Source organism: Alligator sinensis, unplaced genomic scaffold (assembly GCF_000455745.1).
Source record: "Alligator sinensis unplaced genomic scaffold, ASM45574v1 scaffold366_1, whole genome shotgun sequence".
Taxonomy (NCBI): domain Eukaryota; kingdom Metazoa; phylum Chordata; order Crocodylia; family Alligatoridae; genus Alligator; species Alligator sinensis.
In genome coordinates this window covers 2,531,548-2,557,726 of record NW_005841851.1, presented here as the reverse complement: position 1 = coordinate 2,557,726, position 26,179 = coordinate 2,531,548, and the positions used below count along the sequence as shown (strand labels likewise).

General features: G+C 44.9%; 1 protein-coding gene across 7 annotated transcripts in view; it reads left to right on the top strand.

Annotated features, from left to right (window-relative positions):
* CFAP74 (cilia and flagella associated protein 74) overlaps positions 1–26,179 on the top strand; it is a 119,001-nt gene that overhangs the window by 72,005 nt on the left and 20,817 nt on the right. For 6 of the 7 annotated variants that reach the window (XM_025211682.1, XM_006016243.1, XM_025211666.1 and 3 more), the window contains 6 exons: positions 3,184–3,296; positions 4,279–4,401; positions 5,842–5,963; positions 11,920–12,048; positions 23,701–23,788; positions 24,774–24,947. In XM_025211682.1, the coding sequence (XP_025067467.1) occupies positions 3,184–3,296; positions 4,279–4,401; positions 5,842–5,963; positions 11,920–12,048; positions 23,701–23,788; positions 24,774–24,947 (749 nt within the window). The remainder of the gene's footprint in view (positions 1–3,183; positions 3,297–4,278; positions 4,402–5,841; positions 5,964–11,919; positions 12,049–23,700; positions 23,789–24,773; positions 24,948–26,179) is intronic. The other variant, XM_025211676.1, reaches the window with a different exon arrangement.

The window sequence follows — 26,179 nt, the reverse complement described above, 5'->3', positions numbered from 1 at the left end:
CGGGGTTGGGGAGCAGGCAGGGGATAAGACCTAGCAGGGGTCCCCGCATGGTTCCCTCCCCACTCCCTACTTACCAGCATGGAGTGCAGGTCCAGCTCCATGCTGCAGCGAGTAGGGACTGCCTGAATAGCTGAAGCTCTCCAAATCTTTTCTGAATCAATTCAGAGAGCTTTGGTCACCTGATTCCATTTGGATTCGGAGATTCAGGCACCAAATTGGACCAAATCAAATCAGCACCCGAAGTTTGCACAACCCTAACAATTACCATTGTAGTAGTAGTAATATAGTATGTTTTTATTTTAACGTTTTCTCAACCCAAAGGTATCCAGGCAGCTGACAGAAATGAGAATTGTGCTAGCACAGATTTTTTTTAGATCAGTTTTGATATATTACCCCAGTTGCCCCAGCTTGTCAACAACTCAGCATCAAACAAAAACTACTCAAAATCCAACTAGATTTTTCCACAGAGACTTTAAAATTGTTATCATTGTTCTTGCCTCAGGAATTGAATACCCACCTTTCAGAAGACAAATCCACATGACAGTTCTATTTTTACAACCTACAATTTTAGGAACAAAGTGACATAAAGATGAACCTCGTAGACATTTTTCCTCTCATCTTTTAATCTTTTCTTTGCGCTTAGTAAGATTGGGAGAAAAGATTTGTATCTGGCATTGTAGATATTGAGAAGCTAAGTGTTCCCATTCATCCTGGTCATTAAATTATTCTGATCAAAATAAACTGTTAGTCAGCCTAGTGACAGATGATGTGGAAAAGGCTGAAGTACTCATTGCCTTTTTTACCTCGGTCTTCACAGGCAAGGTCAGCTCCCAGACTACTGTACCTGGCAGCATAATTTGGGGAGGAGCTGGCAGTGGCAAAAGAACAGTTAGGGACTATTTAGAAAAGTTGAATGTGTACAAATCCATGGGGCTGAATGCGATGCACTGGGGGAGGTTTATGGAATTGGCTGATGTGATTGCAGAGCTGCTGGCCATTATCTTTCAAAACTCATGGCAGGTAGGAGCGGTCCCAGATGATTGGAAAAGGGCATCTTTAAGAAAGGGAGGATCCAGGGAACTACAGACCAGTCAGCTTCACCTCTGTCCCTGGAAGAATCATGGAGCGGATCCTCAAGTAATCCATTTCTAAGCACTTGGAGGAGAAGGTGATAGGAAAAACTTTCTCACTAGGACAGTAGTAAAGCACTAGAAAGGCCACCCAGAGAGGTTGTGGACTCTCCATCCTTGGAGGTTTTTAAAACCTGGCTAGACAAAGCCGTGGCTGGGGTGATCTAGTCGGGGATGGTTCTGCTTTGAGCAGGGGGTTGGACTAGATGACCCCCTGAGGTCCCTTCCAGCCCTAATTTTCTGATTCTATGATTCACATTTTTTTTTTTAAATCAAAATATTTGGATTTTATATTTGGAACTTGATGGATTTTGTTAGAATTCTTTATATTTTGTTATAGTTATGGTGCTCTCTCCACACCAGTGATTCTCAAAGTGTGACAGCACCTTGGGGTGCCTTGAGATCCTTTCAAGAGTGCCACACAATGTTAGCACTGCTGGTGTGCAAATATGATTCACATCATAAATTCTGAGATTTCAAATAGGAATCCTTACCGTTCAAAACATTCTGACTTATTGGGATCTTTTAGTTATTTACAACATAGAAATTGCTCTGTTATTTTTCATTGTCAAAAAAGAGGGAAAACTAAGTCCTAGCATTTTCCAAAGGATATTTTGAGTGAAGGGTGCTTTGAGTCTAAAAAGGTTGAGAACCACTGCTCTATACCATACAGCATCTGGAAGTTGTCTTTCAGATGACATCTTAAAAACTGAGATTTTATCTGCTCTCCATGTCATGCAGAAATCCCATTACATATTTTAGGGTCAATCAAAATTACCTTTCCTCCAACTGCTGTGAAGCATGTCATCACCAATTAGTAAATGACACCCAGTCCTTTCATACTATATACACAGATGGATGGTAGGGCTGTACGAAATTTTGCCGGATGTTTTGTTCCGACACTGTTTTGACCAATTTTGAGGTTGACACAGCAAAATCGGAACGAAACAAAGGCCCTCAAAATAGCCTCAAAACAAAACGAGGCTGGTCGAAACGTTTCGAAAGTCGAAATGTTTTGACCATAGGCTGGGGATGGGAAGTCAGTCCAGCTGGGCTGACTTCCCATCCCCAGTGCAAGATCCGGCAGGGGGCAGCCCAGCTGGGCTTCTTCCACATTCCCTGCGCTACATCGCGCTGGGGGCGGGAGCTGGGCTGACTTCCCATCCCCAGCGAAACTTGAAAAAGTGTCAAAACAGCCTTTCTGTTTCAACAGAACAGAACAGCTGTTTTGACTCGAAATGAAATTCGATATGAAACACTGTTCTGTCGAACCGCGATGTAGCACGGGGGATGGGGAAGCAGTGCAGCTGGGCTGCCTCCTGCCCCCAGTACAATCTACCGCAGGGTACCAGGAAGCAGCCCTTCTGGGTTGCTTCCCATCCCCAGTGAAACTTGAAACAGCGTCAGAACAACCTTTCTGTTTTGACAGAACAGAACGGAACAGCTGTTTCAACTCTAAATGAAATTCGATATGAAACACTGTTCTGTCGAACCGTCGAAACTGAAGGCGAAATGGAACAGTGCCGTTTCGCACAGCCCTAATGGATGGAGTTACTCTGGGGTCCTTCTGGAGCAAAAATGCCATATGAAGCAAAATTATTTATTATTGTACCTGTACTGAAAAAGCTTCTTATTTGGGTGGACATGAAGCGGCACACTGTACAGCACACATCCTCTTGAATGCATTACCTCACAGTTCTGCTCATCGTACTCCCACTTAGATTGACCCCAGTTCAAGGTCTCTGGTAGGACCCAGTTTCCATTGGTACTACCATGGGTTCAATCACATTACATTCCACTGGAGTACTGAACTGTTTCTAGGAGTGGAAGATCCTTTAGTCAGGATAATGGACCTTCCTCTGGACTAGAACAAGCCATAGACCATGTATTCTCATAAACAAACAAAAATCTCTCTCTAGAGCCATGGTAGGCCCACTTAAAGGCCTGTAAGAACTGATTTGCATGCAGTATTCCCCAAAAGCCAATAGACTCAGGCTGTGATATATTTCTCAGTGAGTTACATACCTGTAGTACTCTCTCTTCTTTCTCTTAGAACAATTCAGTCAAGATGCACCGATCCCAAAGGCAGATCTGGAAGCAAAAAATACACAAAGCCCACTGGAACCTCTACTTGAAGAATCACCAGTTGAAATTACATTGGGCAAGGTAATAAATTTGTTGAGATATGCCCAAGCATTCAGCTAGTCTTAATTTTACTGAGCAAGACCAATTTCTGAATATGGGCCAAATTTTACACTCCTTACTTAAGCAAAACTTCTTTTAGCTTCAGTGGAAGGAGTTGGTTTATGACTGACAAACCGTGACAAGCCCATTAACTTTCATCATATTCTATCACCGTTAATACTTAAAATAAACCATATTATTATGGAAGGGAAGGGGTGTTCTGTCAGGAAGGATTCTACACACAGTTTTATTCTTTCAGTCTTGGAATCAGCTGCTTTCTGTTCTCTCTATCTTTTAAAATACATAATTAAACCAAAGTGTGTTGTGACGAGACGTGGAGATTTTGTTTCATCCCCTTTCACAGATTCACTACTATTTTCATGCAATTTGAAAAAATTCTTACCAACTAATATTTGTGCCTTCCTTAAAGTTAGGGCCTTTTTCAGTCTAGAAGGTTGGAAAAGGGGGTTAAAGTGAAATTTGTTCAGACAGGAAATAAAGGAATCAACAACTAGTGGCAATACAGCTATTGAGAACAGGTTGTGCTTGGTGATGTGGAGGGATGGACAAGGTTTCAGATTTGAGTGAGTATGACAGGAGATGACTGATATTCTTCTCAGCTGCTGGAAGAATGGGAACATAGAATAAACAAGAAAAACTCAAGCAACCACACAAATTGTCCCTACAGAAGCTAAGAATTATGCAAGATTTTGAACTGCCTCTGGAAACTAAAGGCACATGGCATCTCAGATGAAGCCTTTGGCTTTCTGCAAGAAGGAACTATTGCTAATGCTTTTCTCTTGGGTCAGCATAGTGCATTCATTTTGACAAAGGAAATATCTATGTCATTGAAAATACGTTTACAAAAGCATTCTGCTGATCTAATGCTACAGGATATTATTGCTAGGTACAGTAAAATAGCCAGATTTTAATGAAAGGATTTTTGTTTTATTTTCTTCCTTAGGTTACAGAAGGTGAAATTGGACCCTTTAGCTCCGTCAAACTTCAAGTTATTTTTGTTCCAGCCATTCCTGGGGATGTTCAGGCAGAATTTGTATTTACATTTGACAACCAAAACTCCAACCCAGTGAGTATTTCTTGTGCTAATTCTACACACTTGAAATCTTTCTCCATGTAATAAGAACTACATAGGATTGGAAGGTGGGGATAAAACCATGGGAAAGGTTAGAGAAAAATAAATGTACAGTAGTTATTCTAAGAAAGAAGAGCAAGCCTAGTGATGTACTGTGAAATTGAAGATAACAGATTTTAGAAGGCTACATGGCCCCTCTATTTATGGAGTATTACTGTTGCTCTTATGCTTGCTGATGATTCTCAACTTTCTTTACAGACAAATCACCTCCTCTGATATCCCAGTTCTACTCTGGATTATATCAGAAAAATGCACAGTTGCCAGGAAATTAATATATACTTTTTTTCCCCTTGATCAGTTCTCCATTTTCCCCCTCCCACACACACACTTTATTTTCCTTCCCACCAGTGGCCTTCCCTAGCATTGGAACAGATTAGTGACAACCGGGACTAACGAAAAATCTAGTTGCCGCTATAGCATATTATAACTTAGCATTTTTGTTTTGGCCCAAAATGTGCTTGGAGGCTGCTTTAAGAAGCTTACCAGAAAATCTGCACCTTGCAGGAAGCTCAAAGTCCCCCATAGTACCCAAAGTCCACAAAGGGATTGCTCAACAAAAGGAGCTATAGCAGGATAGTCCAGGTCTTCATAACATTATGAGTAGGCTTCTTTCAACCCTGGGAGGGAGGAGATATCTGTTGGGGTCTGGGTTGAATCATCTGGCAGGGGTCACTGTAATAATACCTGTACTCTGTGCCCTTTCTGTAATTGTCCATTGGATAAACAAAACTGAAGTCTCTAGAGTTGTTTTACTGTAGTGCTAAATGCAGTTTAAAACATGGAGGGCACCTATACTTCAGCCCCAAGGCTTCTCCAGTGTGCTGGAATTCCAGTGTATTGGAGCAGACACGATTAATCAAGTCTGCGTCTTGTGTATCAGTGTCTCTGCACTTAAAAATGGTGATGGGGGCACTTAAACTAAAGCTCACTGAATGCCATTTTTAAGCGCGGGGGCGCTGATCCAGAAGATGTGGCAGCGCTTTAATTAGAGTGGCTCTTGGAGATGCTCTAATTAAAGCACCACTCCCCCACCTCCAGAGCATGTGTAAAAACGCCCAGTGATTTTACACATTCTAAAATACTGTTGAACTACCAGGGACAGCATAACATTCCTCTGCAGCTTCTGCTACAGAATCCCTGATAGCAGACAGGCAAGAATCAGTATAGCTGATGTTCATTAGAATAGCAAGCAACCTGACAAATTATAGTATATGAAGGTTTTGCTTCCTTTATTCTAATAAAATAGTTTAATTATTAAATAATAGGATATATTGCTCTACTGTAGGTTGTCAGTATAAACTCTACTCTTCACAATGATCTATTAGGATTTTGAATGAGTGATAGTAAGAAGTAACTTTGACTTTTTATATGCAGCTGTTCTTTACTGCCATTGGTGTTTCTGTTGATGTGCCAGTTTGGGTAACAAATCCAAATGTTGATCTAAAGATTTGTATGTATGACAGACTATATCAGGACTGTATCGTCATTCAAAGCAGGTGAGTTACTCAGTAATACATTTGTGATCGGTTTGGGGTTTTTTTAATCTAACAAAATAATGGTATTATAAGAAGTCACTTGAGCGAGAAGTAAAAATGTCAAACATCATTTTCTCAAGCCTGGTGGAGCTCCCAGAGATAGCCACATCCCCTTTCCTCTCCACAGGGCCAGGGCAAACTCTTTTCCCCTGAGGGGCTGCGTTAGGGCCAGCCTGCCCACTGCCTCCCTCCATGTGGCCACATAGTGCCCACTGTGCCTACCCAGGCACCAGGCTGGGAACACCAGCTGGATCCAGCTTATGGATGAGCTGGGCACTGCCAGTCCAGCCCACCAGGCAAAAAGGTTGAGCACCACTGCTGTAGTATAAGCACTATTCAGATCTAGACAAAGCAATAACATATTTAACTGATTTCTGGTTGGCTTTAGCTCAGTATGGAGGGAACTGATGGCAGATGACAGAGAAGAAAACAAACTTTGCAATCAAATTGAGTTAGTTATTTGACACAGATTTACAGAAAGAATCCCCAGTATTGAACAGAATCCATAAACTGTGTACAGACAGATTCCCCAAATTCTTACAATCATATTTAGAAATATTAAATAACAGGCCTTTGGCAGTCGTTACACTTAAAGTATGATTAAGTTAATCATGTCTTAAGCAGTAATCCCACTACTTGTTCATGCAATTAATGGTGCCATAAAAATATAAAATATATAAAAATATACACAAAAATATTTGCAATAACTTCATGGCTGGTTCCCATTGCACCTTAAATTGAACATATGACCAGTGCCAATCAGCTGATCAGTTCACCCAGCTTGGGGTGCATGAGAGTCTTAAAGGGTTCTGGCCTTATCCTGTGCCTGGGAACAGCAGTCAGCTGATCAGCACTTCTAGTCAAGGGAGCATATCAAAGCCCTTCAAGCAAAGGACTTCAGTGCGCTTCTGTGGCTGGGAAAGCCGATCTGATGACTGGGCTCCTGCCTTACTACTTGCCAGCGCAGAGGGAGCCCAGGATCATGATTCTAGGCTCCCTCTGCACTGGAAATAGGGTGCAATTGGCATCTGATTGCTGATCCAAATTATAACACCTCTTGCCATACACATGGCACGGCAGGAAGCATTATTATTGGGATTGAGTATCAGATCCCATTGCACCTTTAACTGAACATCTGTCAGCAGCCACAGTGATCCCTTGGTACTCTCTTAATCTTGTTAAATAAAACATCATTAGACTCTAATCAGAATTTCAGAATCTTCTTGCTCCTGCCCTGAATATATAGACTTCGAATTTAATTCATTCTCTAGTATCTTCTGCTAATTTTTTTCCAGTTTTCTCCTTAGTAACATAACTAGGGGTGGGCAAGAGGGGCACCAATCCTGGGTACCATGTTATGAGGGATGCCACAATTCCCCACTCTGCCCCCGTGAAGTTCCTGCCCCAGCAGTAGGAGCAGCCCCACTGTTTACCCCTGTTAAGAACTCCAAAACAGTCCCTGGATGCTGCTGCTGCTTTTAGAACATGGTTGGCAGTGTATGAGGCAGCAGCAGTAGCAGCAGCTTAGCCAGGGACTGTTTAGGAGTCCCCAGGAGGGGTAAGATTGTTGCCCCCCCCCCCAAAATAGTGCCCCCCACCGTTTGCTCTCAGTGTTTGCCCAGGGTACCAACTCTGCTTGTTATGCCATTGCTTCTCCCCTCAGTCCTTAATGGACATGCAGCCACAATGCACAAATACACGGCAACCTTAGTTGTCATCTCTACTGACTGAACTATGTCATCATTTTTCAGTTCCAGCCCCTTTGAGGCAAGGCACCCTGGTTGGGCAGTGAGGGGAAAACTGCAGTGCCCTTGTCTGTGCTGTACCCATTCCACACATGAAAAGCTTCAGTTGCTAGTGCTGGCAACTCAGCAGATTTCACCAGCTCTAAATTTACATGCTAAGTTTTAGGGAGGTCAGAATGTTTAACGTCTTTCATTTGTACACCAGAGCCTTCATTCAGTTTGCAGTGTCTTCTGATACGTCTTGGTGGTGTTCTTCCTATGGCTTTCACCTGGAGTTAGTCTGAGATGCATGTCAGCACTGGAAGACAGCTTCAAGCCACTTTTTCCTTGCTGGGACTTTTAGCAACCATATAGGGTGCAAACAGATACCATAAAAATGTTGGTGGCAGCAGAAGGTGCAAGTGAACAGATGTCCTTGCTCCTTGGCATGCTCTAGGTGCCCCAAAATGTTTTGCAACCAAATATAGTCACAGTTTGTGATGCTTTATAGGGGAGGACATCTGTTCACTTATTGCACGCAATGGGAATTCCCTGGCAGGAATAGACTTTTTCGACTTGTTTTCCCCACTTGCAGAAGCATGCCTCATGTCAGGGCACAGCACCTGGGGCTATGTCCCACAGGATTGGGCCCCAGGAGCAGTAGGGAGGGACCCTACCCTGTGGGACAGTGGCTCCAGCAACATCTGTTTCTGCTGATCAGTCAGATCAGCTTTGTTAGGTCACATCCGAACACAGCTGATGCTGCAACAAAAACAACGTCTGTTTGTATCTTCAGTGCTCTGGTTTTATTAATAATCTAGAGACCCAGGCAATAGTTCTTTTTTTTGGAGAATAGCTATATGAGCCACTCTGTTAATTGACTTGCAGGTACTGGTTTTCTTCTGTCTATCTAACGCGCTTACTGGCAGCTACATGCTGAATGTTCCTATTTTAACAATCCCTTTAGTTTAGGTTCTATTTAAGTGCATGCTAATAGGATTGTTGTTTTTTACTATTTCTGTTAGAAGACATATATTCTAAACCTCTTACCAGAATTAGACACTGCTGAGATTTTTTGCGGTTGGAAAGAAATGAAAGCTGTTATCTCAGAAATTCAGCTTACAAATTTGACAAGCACAAGTTATGTAAGAGATTTTACTTAGTTTAGATAACCCACACCCAGGGACAAGATAAGTGCAGGAGCAGAATAACTTGTCAAATCAAACTGGTTTGCTCTGCCAGTGCAAATACCAGGTTTTAGGTGTTCCTAAAGGAAGGTGCTGTCAAGTAACTTAGTCCAGAACATAACCAAGCTAATGAGAACAATCTTACAAATGCTGAGCCTTTTCAAAATCCAACTGAGTTAAACATCCTTAATACATTGGAGACTGTCCTCAGCACCATAAGAGAATTGGGGCCCTAACTTATCCTCTCTATTCGAAATACATTGCCCCAGAAAATGATGGCTGAGCCAGTGGTTTTCAACCTTTTTATATTTGAGGCACCCCTCATTTGTCTCAAAGTACCCCTTGAAAAGTGTTAGGTCTTAGTTTTCACTCATTTTTTTTGATTATGGAAAAATAATAGGGCAATTTGTCTGTTGCAAAGAACTCGGAACAAGATCTCAACAAGTCAGAATGTTTTTTAATATGATGGATTCCTGTTTGAAATCTCTGGGTTTATTATATGAATCGTGTGCAACACCTAACAGTGCTGACATTGTGCTCACAGCACCCTTGAAAAAATCGTAAGGCACCCCAGGGTGCTGCAGTACCTGTTTGAAATCACTAGCCTAACAAAACATTACCTTAGCTTCCTGTGTACCACCTGTAGGTGCATATTGATAAAAGATTAGCAACATGATGGGCAATATCACCTTTTCATCAACATAACCTCTAGCCCTACAGAATCCCTTCTTTGGAAGGGATGAACGATAGGTTACAACTAGGGGTGTCAGTTAATCACAGTTAACATGCACGATTAACACATTAATTGGTGTTCACATTATTTTTTTTAACGCATTAATCACACGTGATTTTGGAGCCCATGCAGGGGCTCTGCTCCACTGCCATCCCTGTTGCTTCTGGGCCACCCAGAAGGGCAGCAGTGGCAGCGCAGAGGAACGCAGGGCGGCCCAGGCTCCAGGCTGCTGCAGTGGGGTAGAAGGGGTGCGCACAGACATAGACAGAGACGAGCAGCCATAGCCTGCACACGGCCAGGAACACAGCCTGGTGGCATGTAGAGCACTGCCCAGCAGGTATGTCTTGTAGGGGAGAGGAGCATGGGGGACAGAAAAGGTGGGGGGTGCAGATCAAGGCACCCACAGTGAGGGAGGGAGTGAGGCAGAAGCTGGGGCAAGTCATGGGACAGAGGGGCACGTGCCCCCCAGATTTGTGTGCAGGGCAGAGGTGAGCTGTGGCCTGGGGCTCTCTGTGCCATGCTGCATTTGCCCTGGAAGCCACACACTGGCCGTGCCATGCATCCACTGCCTGCCCGGCAGCAGGAGGCACAGCATGGCGTCGCGCAGCTCCCGGGGCAATGGAAGCAGGGCACAGAGCCCTAAGCCCACAGCCTACCTCCACCCCACACATGAATTTGGGGGGCACGTGCCCCGCATGCCTCCCCTGGGGGTGTACGCAGTGGTGGGAGCTGTGCTCCCCCCGTACCTGGACCACGGCTCTATCCCATGACTTGCCTCAGCCCCAGGGCCACATTCATCAAGCCCCTACCCCTGCCTCACTCCCTCCCTCACAGTGGGGACCTCGGTCTGCTCCCCCCACATCTCTTCCCTCCCCCCATGCTCCTTCCCCTCTACAGACTTACCCACTGGGTGGTATGTGTGTGTGTTTGTGTGCCTGTGTGTACCTGTTTGTACTCCCAAGCCACAGACCCCCTAGCCCTGCTGCTGCCCCTCACTCCTGACTCGCAGTACCCCACATCCTGCCAGGGCATACAGGAACCCCCTCCCCGGGTTCCAAATCTCACACACACACCCACAGCCCCCCCACACCTTCACAAAATCCCCCACACACCCCCCAACCATACAAAATACCTGCATAATTTTGCATAATTTCAGTTTTTCTGCTCAGCATTTTGAGTTTTTAGCTGTGCAATTAAAATTGTGATTAACCTCAACTATTTTTTTTAATCGCACAACTAATTGCGATCGATTTTTTTTTTTTAATTGTTTGACAGCCCTAGTTACAACAGATATGTCAACTCCTGTTTTTTAGTCACAGGTCACCATAATTAATGAAACACACCCTAAAGATATGATTTCTTTTTATCACTGCAGTTCCTGGTATAAAAAAAATCCCTTGCTCTCTAATACAATTAGAGTATTTTTCCTCTCTATTTATATTTTACTAGGTGCTAGCCACTGAACTCTAAAGCCTCTTTAGATTACTTGAACAAATCAGGCCATCAGAATTTACCAAATGGCTGTTTGTTGTTTTATTTCTGTGCACCATCCACTTTTTGGGTAATTCCTCTTATTTCCCTAGCATAAACTATGGCATTTTGCACTTGCCAACATGTGAAACCATAGCTAGATACCATGGTGATTGCTGCACTTTCTTTTGTTAATGGCCTAGTTAATTCTTGGTTACTTTTATTTAATCTTGCCCTGTCTGGGATTGCAGTGGCCTAACAAGGTTTAGAGTCAATCTTACAGTGGGGCTACTCCATCTGAGTGGGTTCCCTGCTGCAGCCCAGACCATTTAGAGGCCAACTACCAACGCAGCTAGATGGCTTGAATTCCTGAAGCAGCTGATTAACAAAGGTTAAATGTGTAATAACTAGCTGGCATTCTATAACACATCAGCTTTGATCTTCAATCTGCTCTGCTGATGTATCACTGTTTCAAAGTCACTTTTAAATATCTATCTACAGAATATTTCACTTCCAGTGCAGCTGGGGAAACTCAAAAATAGAACATAAGATTTTGGAAGTACTGCACTTTGAGAGTCAATACAACTGTGCGAGTTTTCTTTAACAGTTCAGGGTCTGACATAGAATTGGACCAAGAATAACTCTAAAAATTGGAATTGGACCCAGAATAACTCTAAAAATACAGAACTGAGTCAAAAGGGGAAAAGGCAAAACATAGTAGATGAATAAAACTGAGAAAAACATATTTGAACTTGGAGTGGATACATTACAGAAGTACTCAGGGCCTTCTGATCTGTTTATAGAGCAAAAGCTGCATTGCGCTTGAAGTTTGAAGTATGCAAAAAACTGAGCAAATACATGGAGCTGCTTCCGAAAACAGGTTACATTCAAGCCCAGTCATCCTTCAGTGTGCAACTGAAGTTCCTGCCCAGGTAAATAAGCAATATTAATCTCTTGTCTGTTTAATATAAAAGACCATATTTTAAAGAGCCACACAGTGGAAAGTCAGAGTAGGCCAAAATTTTCCTTGTCTTTGTCATGGGATGGGGTCCTGAAGGATGGCTGTGATCTGCCTTAGCCCCTTTACTGTGCCAAGTTGGCCCGATGGGCACCCTCTATTCTCACCTGCCATGTCTTTGATGGAATGATTAATAGGGAGGCTGCCTTTAAGTCCTCTTGGACACAGTCTTGATTGTGTCTCTGGACCCTGTGGGTTTCCGGACCTCTGGTGTGTCCCACTTCAAAATAGGTGTTTCAGGGCACCCTAGCCTTATGGGCTGTGCATGGTTCCAACCACCCCTTTACCACACCCCAAGCCTCGCAAGTGGTACCGACGTTGTCCAGTCTAGGCCTTATTGTAATTTGGCCCCCTTGTCCTCCCTGGGCTCTCCGCAGCCCTGTCTCGCTCTGCAAAGTGCTGCAACCTCTCTGGTGCTGGGGTCCCCATGCTGCCATGGGCCCCCAATGAGGCCTCTTCCTTCCCCTAATAGCCTCACCCAAACCACCAGTCTCATAAAAATCAAGCTGCAAGGCCCAAGGCTATAACATAAATTCAAGCTGCCCAGCTATAACATAATTTGAGCCACCCTGGGGGTGCTCCATCCCTCAACAGTATCAGAAGCTGCCCCTGCAGTCAGGCCTCTCCCCTTTGCTTGCTCTGGGAGAGCTCCTTCCCCCTTGGCTGCTGGCAGGGAACTGCCCTCCTGGCCTCTGCCCTGGGGTTTATATATGAGGCAGGCCCTGCCTCTTCCTGCCAGCTGACCAGGTGCAGGTACAGACTAATTGCCTCCTTAGCAGGTTGCACCTGGGCTCCTACCTGGCTCTTTGGGCTCTCCCCCAGCAGTTCCTTAGTGCCCTGAAACAGTCTTATGTGTACTGACTGCAGGGAGCTGGACTTTACACTTTGATTTCACTGCAATTGCATGTGTATTCTGAACTTGGCCCATTTCTCTTTCCTCCTCCCTCCTCCTTTATATTTATGAAATGTCAGGAGGAAATTAACTTGGATCACTTTCCTATGTGGTAATGCTTTCCCTGCTGTGACCACAACAGTGTGAAAACCTTAGCATTTGTAATGCTGATGGGCTTTTTTTTTACTACAATTGAAGCCAATCTTGCACAAGAATAAGTTGCACAGCATTGTCACACAGTTGACAAGGTATTAAGCGATCTGTATAGTGTGCTTAGTTCACAGAACATTAATTAGGTCAGCCTTGAACAAGTGACCCTGTATTATGACACAGGTGAAGAACAGCCACATTTGCTGCTGCGTATCTCCTGTGCCATACATTTTTTCCTTGAGAGGTTATACAGTACTACATTTATCTCTAGTTGCAGGCTGAATTTTGCAGATTTAAAATGGAAAGGTGCTAGGTTTTTTTTTTATTAAAGGTATCAAAAGCTTTATGAGAATACATTCATATAGAATAGTCCAGTTACCTAAACTAGAAGATCCAGTTAGGCTAGTTTTGCGATTTGGTCTTTTCCTGGCTATACTCCAACTAAGGCAATAATCATTATTTTTAAATAGAGTTAGATAATAGGGCTGTGAAAAGTTTCAGTCCCTGATTCGATTTGGCGGAGATTTGGCCAGATTTGGTGGCCGAATCTCTGAATCTGAATCGAATCAGAGGACCCTTAAATCTCTCCGAATCAAATCGGAACCCTCCAAATCGATTCGGAGAGATTTGGAAAGATTCGGAGATTTGGACGTAGACACAGCTTTAAATGTTTTTTCTACATACCTCTAGGTAGCAGGGGCTCATGAATGCTGTGGTTCTGCGGTGCATGGAGCATCCCACAGGAGCACAGGGGACCTCCCCAGCGCGCTCAGCAGCAGACCTGGAAATGGAGCAGAAGCACGTCCAATCCACTTCCGGGTCTGCCAAGAAGTGCACTGGGGAGCTGCCCCATGCCCTCCAGCTCAGTGATTGGGTCTGGTGGGTGTACCTGGGGTCCCCCTGTGGCCAATCACTGAGCCAGGGGTTGGGGGAGGGTCTGCGCGTTCCCCGTCAGACCCGGAAGTGAACCAGAAGTACTTCCGGTCCACTTCCGGGTTCACCGCCGAGCACGTGGGGAGGGCCCCTGTGGTGGGACAGTAGGGGGCGCTCCTGCATTGAGCCACCCACCTCACTGCGCCCAACCACCTTCCAAGCTCCGAGTGCCTCCCTGGGGGTGGCTTATGTCTGGCCGACCCCCTTCCTGGAGCACACCCGCTAGCCTGGGGGTTCCACTGCCACCACCCAGAGCTCTGGACTTAATTCTGGCTCTGCGCACCCTGGGAAACACAGGCCCTCAAGGGTACTTGATTCACTTCAAGAAGCTGGGATGCTTCCCTCAGTCAGAAGCACAAGTAGTGGTCTCCCTTAGTCAGCCGAACCAAGGGGACCCCAAGGCATAATCTAGACCCACTTAAAATAAGTCTCCCACACTAGGTACAAAGGAGAAGTTTATTGGTTACAGAGGGTAGGGTTAGACTAGGGTACAGGGTAGAGCAATATCAGAGAAATCCCATAGAGCAAACTCCTGTGGCTGGGGTAGCCTTTGATCTCGCATCTGAGTTACTGCAAGCTATAGATCTAGTTAGATCTCAGATAGCTTACTCACAAGTATCATCCAGAGGCTGTTGGAGATTCCCTCTGGAGGCAGGCAGCTCCTTGATCATGAGTTTTGAGAGAGAGAGCAAGCTTCAGATGGTACAGCTCTTCTCTATCTCTGAGCATCCCTCATGGCTGCTGCCCCCTCCTCCTGAGCAGTCCTTAACTTATATAGCCCTTGTGACCTCATTTACCTGGTCCAGTGGAGGCCAGCACCTGTTGGCTGTCAGCCAACCAATTTGAAATACATCACTAGTTGCTGGGCAGACTCTAGCCCACCCGGGAGGAAGCCCCTCACCCAGGTATGTGAAACTAGTCACATAGGCAGAGGGAGCAGGTTTCCCCCCTCCCTCAGGAATGTATCCAGCTCAGGTAACCTAAAGAGATCGCGTAAAGGTGTGTCTCTCTGCTGGGCCCATCCTAATCACATTGTCACAGAGCAGAGTTTTTGGGGGAGAAACAAAGGTGGCTTTCTGCCACAGCCCCTCTGCACTCCTGTAGGACGCTCCATGTGCCCCAATATCAGAGCATTTACGAGCTGCACCTGCTACCTCAAGGTATGTAGAAAAAACATTTAAAGCTGTGCCTGTGTCTGAATTGCTGATTCTCCGAATCAACATCAAATCTTTGGATTCAGATTTGGGCGAATCGAATCAGGGACAGTGATCTGAATCAACTAATTGAATCACTGTCCCTGATTTAGGCCGAATCAAATAGGGCCCACTTCGCACACCCCTGTTAGATAAGTCATTGTCTGTTCCTTTAGGTGTGATTGCATGGTTAGGTTGTGATGCAAGTATAAAGCCAATAGCTTCATTGCAGTTATTTCAGATTTAAGAGAGCATTAATGAGTTTGGCCAATTTCCATTGGTGCCATGCATCTGTATTTCCTGTTGATTTTGTATGGCTCTGTCTATTTCAGTATGTTCACATTTTTACACACGTATACTCAGGAGCTCTCAAAATCAGATACTCAGTTTCTAAAATGATGATTCCAGGTTAGTAACCCAAGCTCTTAATAACATGACATCCATGGAAAATAATGGATGCAGTTCTTCCTACTAGAATCTATCAGATTACAGTGACAGTTGCCATTATTATGGCCTAAACTCGGATGTTGTGAAACACCATTACTTACTGAGTGGATTAAAGCACTGTTTGAATTAAAAATGTTAATCTTCATTTGAAAAATGAGACGGCTTCAAAAAATTTGATTTGACAAAATGAAGACAGTTCTGATTCATGAAATAAGAACCAGGCTACTTTGTCATACAAATCGGTATTAAAAAAAAGGGTTTTTTTTTTTAGTAGAAGCCTGATGTATAATGCTGAGCTAGTGATACATTTATATAAATGCTTCATTGACTCAGTATTACAAATTCAGCTTCCTGGGAAGAAAGAATGGCCATTAAAAATAAAGCTTGAAAACCATACAGTATGAATGTTAAGCATACAGACAGGATGACTCTAATTAGGGCATGGGAAGCTCTCCATGTTTGCAGTGCATATCCCAGTACTTAGTCAGATAGCCTATATTGTATCTGTATATCTGCTTGCAATAAAATTACAGCTTCAGCATGTTTGAAACTTGGATCTTTAAACTGCTGACTGGCAGAATTCTCAAGTATTCCAACTGCTCGGTTTCTCTACCTCTGGAACAGATTCTACAGACACTGGCAGTCTAATTGTGACTTGGACACAACTTTGCATAAAAAATAAAATAGATCTGTCTACTATGAAAATTTTGGAGACAAAGCATACATTTTAGGTCTGACCATATTAAAAAGGTAAATGTATCAAACATACCAAATTCAGTAGAAACAGATCTCATGAGATTTTCTTTTCAAAGTTTAATGTGTTCTTTACTAGAAATTGCAAGTCTTAGGCCAGAGCTACCCCCTTGGATAGTTTTTGGAATGCAAAAGGAGAATATTGCAGGAATCTGTTTGCAAAGATATTTTATTTCTCAACTCCCCAGTAACATGATTTCCACCTCGACATTTCATATCTGAAAATTCAAGCCAGTGTAAGCTAAAGGAAAATATTTACTACCCTAATTGAGACCAACATTTTCTATGATGATCATTTCACTTGTTCATTAACTGTTCTTTAAAAATACAAAACTACATTTAACTTTCCAAGTGGGATATTTCAGTTTCCTGACAAGGCTTCACAAGGCTTGTGGAATGCTATCTTTGGCAGTGGCTTAGCTTTGTTTTTTAATAGGATCATTTCACTAGTGCTGCTGCAGCTATGTCTGTACCTGTCCAGCAACACTGTTGGTGGAGGTTAGCATTTAGCTCATGGTAAACGAAAATAAGAGCTGCTTGTAATTTGCTTTCCATAACCAGGCAGGGTGACTCTAAGGTCTTGGAAAGATCTCCATGTCTTCAATGCATATCCCAGTACTTAATCAGAGAACCTGTATTGTAACTGTACTCCTGCTTGCAATAAAGACATGGCTTCAGCCATGGCAGGTTGGTATGTAGGCAGTGATTATTTTAAGGAATGGGGAGAGACCAAGAAGGCTGGAAATCATTCAAGAATGCAAATATCAAGGGCAATTATGTACTATGGCACACAGAGATAATATAGTCAAACTAAGAAAAATGTTGCTGAATACTGGGAAGATTTTCCACTATGTAGTGGTAACTCACAGAGAGCAATGAAAGTTCATTGCTTTTGAGAGTAGACTGGATGTAACAGGAGAGCGTGCATTGTTGAGAGCAGTCCTGAACTGGCAAGGATTAAAATGCATGATGGAAGAGGCATAACATTTAGAAGGGAGAAACTGAAACAACGTTGTCTGTAAAATGACACAGGGAAAATATGTAACTTAAATAACGGTCAATAGCGACTTAAATATTGCTTTGAAAAACATCTTTTTGCTTCACTGTTCTACAAACAGTGGCAATTGTGGAGAACTTATCTAGAAAGCCGGTAGCCGGAATAGTAGCACTGTGGAAACATAAGAATGGGAAACTATTCACTCTGATGCTGAAGTACTATAAATAGATGTATAGATCTAAAAATGCTAGAGCTTTTGTAATAACTTGGCTTGAAGCTCTGAGCTTATGATAGCAAGAGGCTTCATTAACTAAAACCCACATATTCCCTGTAAATGACAAATCTGGTATGTAATCAGACAGATGCTGTTGGTCTTCAAGCTTGCTCTAGTTCTGCAGCCGGTCTTTATTTATGTCTTTCCCTTGTGTTGTGATCCCATTGATACTGACTCAGAGGAGCTGGTAATTAATTAATGTCAATGTCAAAAGGAACAGATTGCCTAAGTTGGTTTGCTCATGATTGCATGGGGTGCAGGAGGCTTATATACTGATTACAAAGCAGGTTTTAAGTCCTATTTATAGCCCTAAATATTTTACTAGTAAAAATAAGAGTGCAATATTGGTAATATTTTTCTAAAATGCCTGTAAATGCAATCCTGCTGCAAAATTAGCTTCTGCGGTCATACAAGCAGAAAACACTTAAATGTCCAATTCTTCATTTAGTATGAATTTATTGCAAATAGCAGACTAGACTGTTTCCATGTCTACCTTTTTAATTCTAATGTAATAATTAAAATTGGTGTTACTAGTCCAGGCTACCTCCTACATTGCTCATTTGTACGAATAAATTGCTCCCATTCCAACAGACACTTATACCTACTTCCAGATACTGCAGAGCTTTAGAGAATTTGGGTTCTGGGAGCTCTAGTCCTTGCATTTGTAAAAAAAAAAAAAAATGTATCGTTATGCTTATTATTCTCATTTTTTCCATTTCTATTTCTTGGGTAAATGCATAACTACTATCTTTATGCAGAAAGATCGCTGAAGCATTATTTAATTACTAGGCCTGTGCAAAGCAGCTAGTATTTGCTTTTAGATTCGACTGATTTGGGGGACAGTGATTCCATTCGGTGATTTGAACCATTGTCCTGAATCGATTCAGCCAAATCTGATTCAGAGATTTGGCTGCTGCCGAATCAGCTGAATCTCTGAATCACACAGGCCCCATCCCCAGCCCGCTCTCAATGGCTGCCATGCCCAGCCCAGCTCCCGGCTCTTTGAAAACAAGAGCCCACACTCACTGGTTCCTGGCTCTGCCAGGAGCCCCCGACCCTTCCCACTCCCCCAGCCCCACCATGGCTGTCCTGTCTGCCCTAGCTCCCGGCCCTTTAAAAAAAAAAAAAGCCCGTCTCACCAGCTTCTGCCCAGCTGGGGTGCAATCCATGCTGCGGGGGAGCGAGCGTGGGGGCAAGGGGGGAGCTCTTCCACAAGCCCTTAGAAGCATGGAGGCCGCTGCAGCAGCTGATGAGTCGGTTCTTCTTTTTAGTTTTTGTTTTCTTAAAGGGCCAGAGCTGGGGTAGGCAGGGCAGCCATGGGGGGGCTGAGGGAGTGGGTCAGGGGGCTTGTGGCAGAGCCCTCCGGCTGGGGCGGGCAGGGCAGCCATGGGGGTGCTGGGGGAGTGGGCAGGGGTTGGAGGGCACTCAGGGGGCCTGGGAGAGCAGGCAGGGGATGGGGGCTGGCAGGGGGCCCCCCATGGTCCCCTCCCTGCTCCTCCAGCCTCCCCTTCCCCACCCCTTACTTACCAGCTCCAAATCCTGGTCCAGCTCCCTGCTGCAGTGGGCGGAGAATGCCTGAATCGCCAAAGCTCTCCGAATCTTTTTCGAATCAATTCTGAGAGCTTCGAATCAATTCAGACCTTTTAATTGGTCCCCTGATTTGATTTGGATTCGGCCACCGAATGGGGCCAAATCCCCTCCGAATTGAATCAGCACCTGAAGCTTCACACAATCCTATTAATTACCATATTAATCTAAATCCAAGATAACTCTGAATTTAAGATGACCCCCTCAACAATTAGATTCTAAATATGAAAATCAACAAAACTCTTATAATTTTCCATGAACAAAATAACTATGCAGGGGGCTTATTTTAAATTCATCCCCTTTCCCTTCTGCAAAAAGGAAAGCAGTGGCAGAGGGGCACGCAGTGGGGGAGGCAGGAGTGGACAGGTAGTGGGGGACTGAAGCATCTTACCTCCTGCTGCCTACCCCTCCACACTTGCCCCACCTGCTGCCTGCCCTCCCCAGTGCTTGGCCTCTCCCTGCTGCCTGCCCCCTGCCTCTGCCCTGCAGCCTCTGCCCACCTTTCCCCCACCGTTTACACTTGCTGGAGCTCTGGCAGGGCTCTAACCCGTCTCCAGCCTGGGACATAGAACATGCCCCAGCCTGGCCCGGTATCAAATACAACAGTGCAGCAGCAGCTCTGTCCCAGACTTCAGGTGGGCAAGGAAGAGGCTGTGAGGGTCTGGAGGGTATGGGTAGAGATGGGAGGATATAGACAGTGCGCAGGGGAGGGACAGGCAGCAGATGTAGCTCCAGCCCTGACCCCAGGTTGGGGCCAGAGCCAGAGCTGCAGCAGCCATCTCCCTACCCCACCTCCTTGTATTCAAATCCAAGACAAGAAGCAATCAGGAGTAGGGGGCAGATGGGAAGCGGGGGGAGGCAGAGGGACAGTCAAATGTCCCCACCCCCCACTGCCTGCCCCCTTGAAGCTTGCACACTCCAGTCCCTCTCCCCCCTAGCACCTGCCCCCAAACACTTCCCTACCATCACTCCCTGCTAAGACTGCTTCCTCCATGACACCTGCTTCTCCTGCCACAGCCTCTGCTCCCTCTCCACTGCCTGCTCCCCCTCCCAGCCACTGCTGCCCCTCCCCCACTGCCTCCTCCTACTACCCCAGCTGCTGCTTACCCCTCTGGCTCTGGCTCTGGCTCTGGCTCTGGCTCCAGCCAGATTCTGGCCTAGGGTAGTTATGGAGGCCCCAGATCCAGAGCCAGGACTGGATCTGCTGCCACCACTGCTGCTTCATGGTCAGACCAGAGCCAGAGCCACCATGTGCTCCACCAGGGCCAAAACCAGAGCTGCAGAAGGTAAGCAATGGTGGGGTGTAGGGGCAGAGGCTGAGAGGGGCAGGTGGTAGAGGTGGGTGATCAGGTGACTGCTGCAGCTCCAACTCTGACCCTGGGTTGGGCTGGAGTCAGAGCCACAGAAGCCACCTACCCTCCATGCTGCTTGTACTCAAATTGAAGACAAAAGGGTTTTTTTTTCCCATGTTAAATGGCAGGGAACCTTGACTTGGACTCAAGAAAATATCATAGGCTGTGTCCTATGTTTCAGACAGGTACTGACTGCACTATGGCCCCTTCCACAGTTGTGTATGTTTAATAATAACCAGGGATCCTGGTTTTCTCTGATAAAAAAAATAACAAATTCTCTCATGAATACCCCAAACCACAGGTAAATTGAAACACTGATATATATGTATGTACGTATCAATAGAACACATTATAATCTGCCTGGCAGCTGACTCCCCAGCCCAGCCCCTGGCTTCTTTACTTTTCATTCCGTCCAGGAAGAGCACACACCAACTGCTGAAACTTCCTTAGTTTTTGAACCCGAAAGCTTGCTTAAAAACTATTCTCCAACTATTTGGGTTGGTCTAATAAAAGATATCAAATTCACCCAAGGAACCTTGTCCATCAATAGAACACAAGGTTTTATTGATATATTTACAATTTGAAAGCAACTTGGAAGCCTACCAGTGCCTCAATCATTATAATAAAAGAAATTCTAAATACCTATACATTTTGGTATTTGATTTTTTTAGTTTTGTATCATGGAAAATCAGAGTTTCCCTTGCCCCCTTAGCTCACAGAACGCAGGTCCAGGCCCCTCACTCCCAAGCAACAGCCCCCCAGCCCGGCCAGTGCCTGTCACTTGCCCACACAGCCCCCAGCCCTGTTGGTGTCCCTTGCCCCCCCCCCCCCAGCCCTGCCAGATAGGGCCCCCAGCTGCCAGGGCTATGGGGCCCTTGGCCTGGGTTTACAACCCCCTGCTCCCCACAGTAGCACCTGAGCCTTGGCTGCCGCCCATGGAAGGCAGCAGCTGCTGCAGCATAGCAAAGCGTGGAGCCCAGTTCCTCCTCCCCTGTGCGTGGCATGGCTGGAGTGGCTCCTGTTATGGGATGGGTGCAAACTGACTGCTGCAGACTTGGGGTGAGGCCAGCTCCCCACTGGTGCACTCATTCCCGGGGGCGGCAGCTGGGACCTGTGTCCCCTAGATCTGTGTGCGGGGTGCAGGTGGGCTGCCCATTGTAGGCTTTGGCCCCAGGCCCCATGCGCCACCTGGCTGGGCAGCAGCCCCAGTCCCAGCCCAACTCCCCTTCCCCCCACCAGACGTACCTGTGGGAGCTGCTCTCCAGGCTGCCTGGTGGCCATGCACATGATGCCCCCTGCCTGACCACCCTCCCCCTGCTTTCCCTGCCCCTTGCAGGGTGGAACTCTGTCAGCCTGCAGAGAGCTCTTTGCAAAAGTGCAAAATCTGTGCGTTTCTCCATTAAAATGAAAAATCCATGTTTTTCTTAGGTAAAAAGAGAAATCCTAATTTTTTCCCATTTTTCCATGGGAAATGGAAAGCCTGGATCCCTGATAATAACCGAGTTTTAACTGAGCAACATTTAATTCATCAGAGCTGTTCCGTAAATCAGACCACCCACTTAAGTGCCTAGATATAAACTTAATTTTGGGAGATGGAAAGAAAGTAGGCACCCAACTTCTATTGGATGGCATTTTCAAAAGCCCTTAATTTGTTTAGAAGCAGAAGTCCCATTAACTAACCCTTAGGCTCACAAAATGAGGTTTTTCAAAAGCTTACCTTTAGAAAATTGGTCTTAGTATATCAGGTCAATTTGTGAGGATATTTAGCAAGGAGGTGTTCACTGTAGACCAGTGCTTCCCAATCTTTTCCCAGCATGACCCCATTTATGACCCCATTTCCTCAGCATGTTCCCTCACTCCCTATCCACAGCCCCCCATCCCCCAGCACTGCTGGCGCCCCTCACTCGGGACTGGGACCAGGGCCAGGGCCCACAGCCCACTGCCCTCTCCAGCAGCACCCGAGCCTTGGCTGCTGCCTGCAGGTGGTGACGGCTGCTGTGGCCAGAGTGGAGCACAGAGCCCGGGTCCCTCCCCGCCATGGGTGGCATGGCCAGAGTGGAGCCTATAGGGGGGGATGTAGGCTGCCCATTGTGGGCTCAGAACTCCCCATCCTGCTGCCCTCCCCCCAGGGGCCTCCATGGCCCAGCAGGCAGGACCCAGCACAGGAGGATGGGGAGGCTCAGTGCTGCTGCTGGGAGCTCCATGCCAGTGGTGTCACCCTGGCATGATGTCCCCTGCCCACCCAGCAGCAGTGGCAGTGTGGAGTTGTGCCCCCTACTGCTGCTGGGCAGGCAGGGGACACCTCACCATGGCAGCACGGCTGGCACCGGGCTCCCTGCACTGTCACCAAGCCCCCCCACCCCATTTTGCCACAGAAGCCTTGTGGGTAGGGCTGCAGGTCGGGGAGCACTGAGCCTGCAGCTGGCAGCCTGGATCCACCCCTGCCCCATGCACAAATCTGGGGCTTATGTGCCCCCCATGCCTCCCTCCCTGGGACTGAGTGACCCCATATTTTATCATTGCAGCCCCAAATGGGGCCATGACCCCAAGGTTGGAAACCATTGCTATAGACAGTGCTCACTTGCATAGTGATGGTTACTTGAAAGTATGATCATTTGGAAGAAATTTACAACGAACAGCATCTTTAACAAAACTACATTTCCTGTCTCTTGGATATAACGTAATTCCCCTAGGTGACTGATGTTTCTCGCTTGTGTTTTTCCTCTACCTTCTTCCCCAGGACCTACATACAAAGATTTTCTTTAGACCTGAATCCAGTAAAGCACTTAAACAAAGACATGAATAGGACCATTTGTGTTCATATACTTGCTTAGACTGGAGCCTCAATAAAAGTACCTTTTAGATCTTTACGAATACATTCATCTTATATTTGATTCAGAGCACAGCCACTGAAGCTTTACTGTTTCATATTATCTCGGTAACAATTTTCTTGGCCTCAAGAAAAACAAATGCATTTTTCTTTTTCAGACACTCTCTTCCAGAAGATGCAGGAGAATATTTTGATAAGGAGACAAGGGTTCTGGAAGTCCCAATGACGATATCAGTTGCTGATAAGGTTAGTGATAATTTGTATTGAAAGTAGTAGATGATATAAATTTTAACAAGATTTCCACAAGCCAAGCATCCAGAATAGCAGTGTTGAAACAGCAGTCATTTTGTGCTGCTTCAGATGGTGATATCCTTACACAGAGCAAGTGGCACCTTACTCTGAACTGTCCTGAAATCAAAGCAGTAGGATGGATAAGTGACAAGGTATGTATCCTTATTCACAGAGCGATCTTGTTGAATACCAGGCAGGAGTACACGTGGACTCAGCTACCACTCCTAAGTAAGGAGTGGCAGACCTAGTCTTCAGCAATCCAGAGCATAGATCTGTGTTCTAGCAATGACCGTGATATATTTGGGGGCCAAATGTATGCCATCATCATAGATACAATTGGTTGACTTCAGTGAAGTTGCTCTTGGAGATACTACATCTACATTTGCTCCTTTATGTTCTAATGAGTCTTACTCACTAAAAGGTATTCAAAATGGTACAATAAATTGCTGAACTGGCTGAAGCCCTAACAAGCATCTTTAAAATATAAACTCTGGAATTTCAAACCCTATTAAAGGTGCTCAGTTATTCCTTGGGGCTCCCTATATTACAGACCACTCTCAGGTATCACAGTACAAAGTTTTATTTTGACAGTATAAAATGTTGTACAGCAAGCTTATCATACATGTATCTAAAGAGGAATATTTTATACTGATGGAAATGTAAGGCTATGCCAGTATATGGATTTTGAAATACCTAGGTGGTTTTTTTTGTTATTTTTTGTTATCAGAAAGAGAAATTTAAATTGCTTATTGTAAGAGAACAGTATTAAGCTGAAGTTCAAAATAAACATGTTAATTAAAACAAATGCAGTTGAGGAATAGAATACAACATCTTCACTTATACTGTGTTTTATAAGAATCATGTCATTTAAATCATAGACTTTAATTCTTACTTGGTAATTCAGCTGTAATTCTTACCAATGTTCTTGCACTTGTTTCAGGTTAAACCAGTTACATTTACTGTCCATGCAATTGTTACCACCTCTGATTTAGAAATCAGTCCGGCTGAAGTGAATTTTGGATATTGCACTATCTATGAAGCTGTTCAGACAACCATCACTCTAACAAACAAATGTATCCTGCCACAAGAATTCGGATTTGTGGATCTCCCTGAGGTGTGGTAACTACCCCCACTTACTTTTTCTGTTTAAAATTCACTTAATTCTTGTGAGACCCTCTTAGAATGAATTGTGATTGATTGTCATGGTTATACCCCTACCAGCAACACTAAGAACTGTAAGGATCAGATAAGTATTCTAATTTGCATATGTAAATTCAATCTTAGTGTACCACTAAGCACTCGCAAAAGTAATATAACAGCAGTAAGCCCACTCCAAATAATATACTGCCATAAAAGTTTCACTCTTCCTCCTCCCCCCCACCCGACACCATCTCCCAGATAAAATAGGTTAGTATCATCAGCTTTTAGAACAGAAAACCACACTCTGGCCTCAAAAGGCATCTGCAGGGACTTAGTCCTCAGGGGATGGATCCAAATAGTGGCTGTAGGCAAATATCTATAGTCCTCAGGGGATGGATCCAAATAGTGGCTGGAGGCAAATATCTAGTGCCAAATTTAAAACTTCACTTTCAATTGTAAAAGCCTGTTAAAGTATGGCCCAGGTAAAATGATTTCAGTGGAACTGGAAGAAAAGCTTTAGAAATGCCATCAGGGATTTTTTTTTTTTTGTTCATCAAGAAGAGAACCCAAAATAGTTACTGCAGTAGCAGAGTGAGATAGATATCCCTGTTCCTGTGCTAAGGTCTTCATGGATCATGGAAGGCAAGAGACAGCAGCATTCACATACAAGATCACAAACCACCTCAGCTTTGTCTACATACTTAATTTAAAAAGTGTAGTTCAAGTGATTATTGTGCCTAGGTGACTCCAAATCACTTATGGATGTTCAGTAGTGGATCCAGGCCAGCAAACAGGGTGCAGCAGTGGTGGAAAACTCACTGCGGACATTCGGCAAGCTCAGTGCACATGTGTCCAGCAACCAGGACTGGAGCTCTGTGATGAACCAGCAGTGAAATGGAGTGCAGGTTCCCATTGCACTCGCCTGATCCACCTCAGGATATGTTCAATTTACAAATTGCAATGTTTTCTATCTCTCAATCCTGCAGACAACCAGGGCTTAGAGTCCAGTTAGGTTATTTCAGGTTCATGCATCACTGGCAGCATTAAAAATTCTGCAGGACAAACTGGCCTCTGTTATACCTGGGTAACTCGAATTTTCCTTAACTTCCAGATATATCCAGTTATCAAACTGTACAAATTAATTATTGGTTTCCTAAATGACAAACATCACTGGATCCTACAGTGCTGCTTTCTGGAGGTCACAAT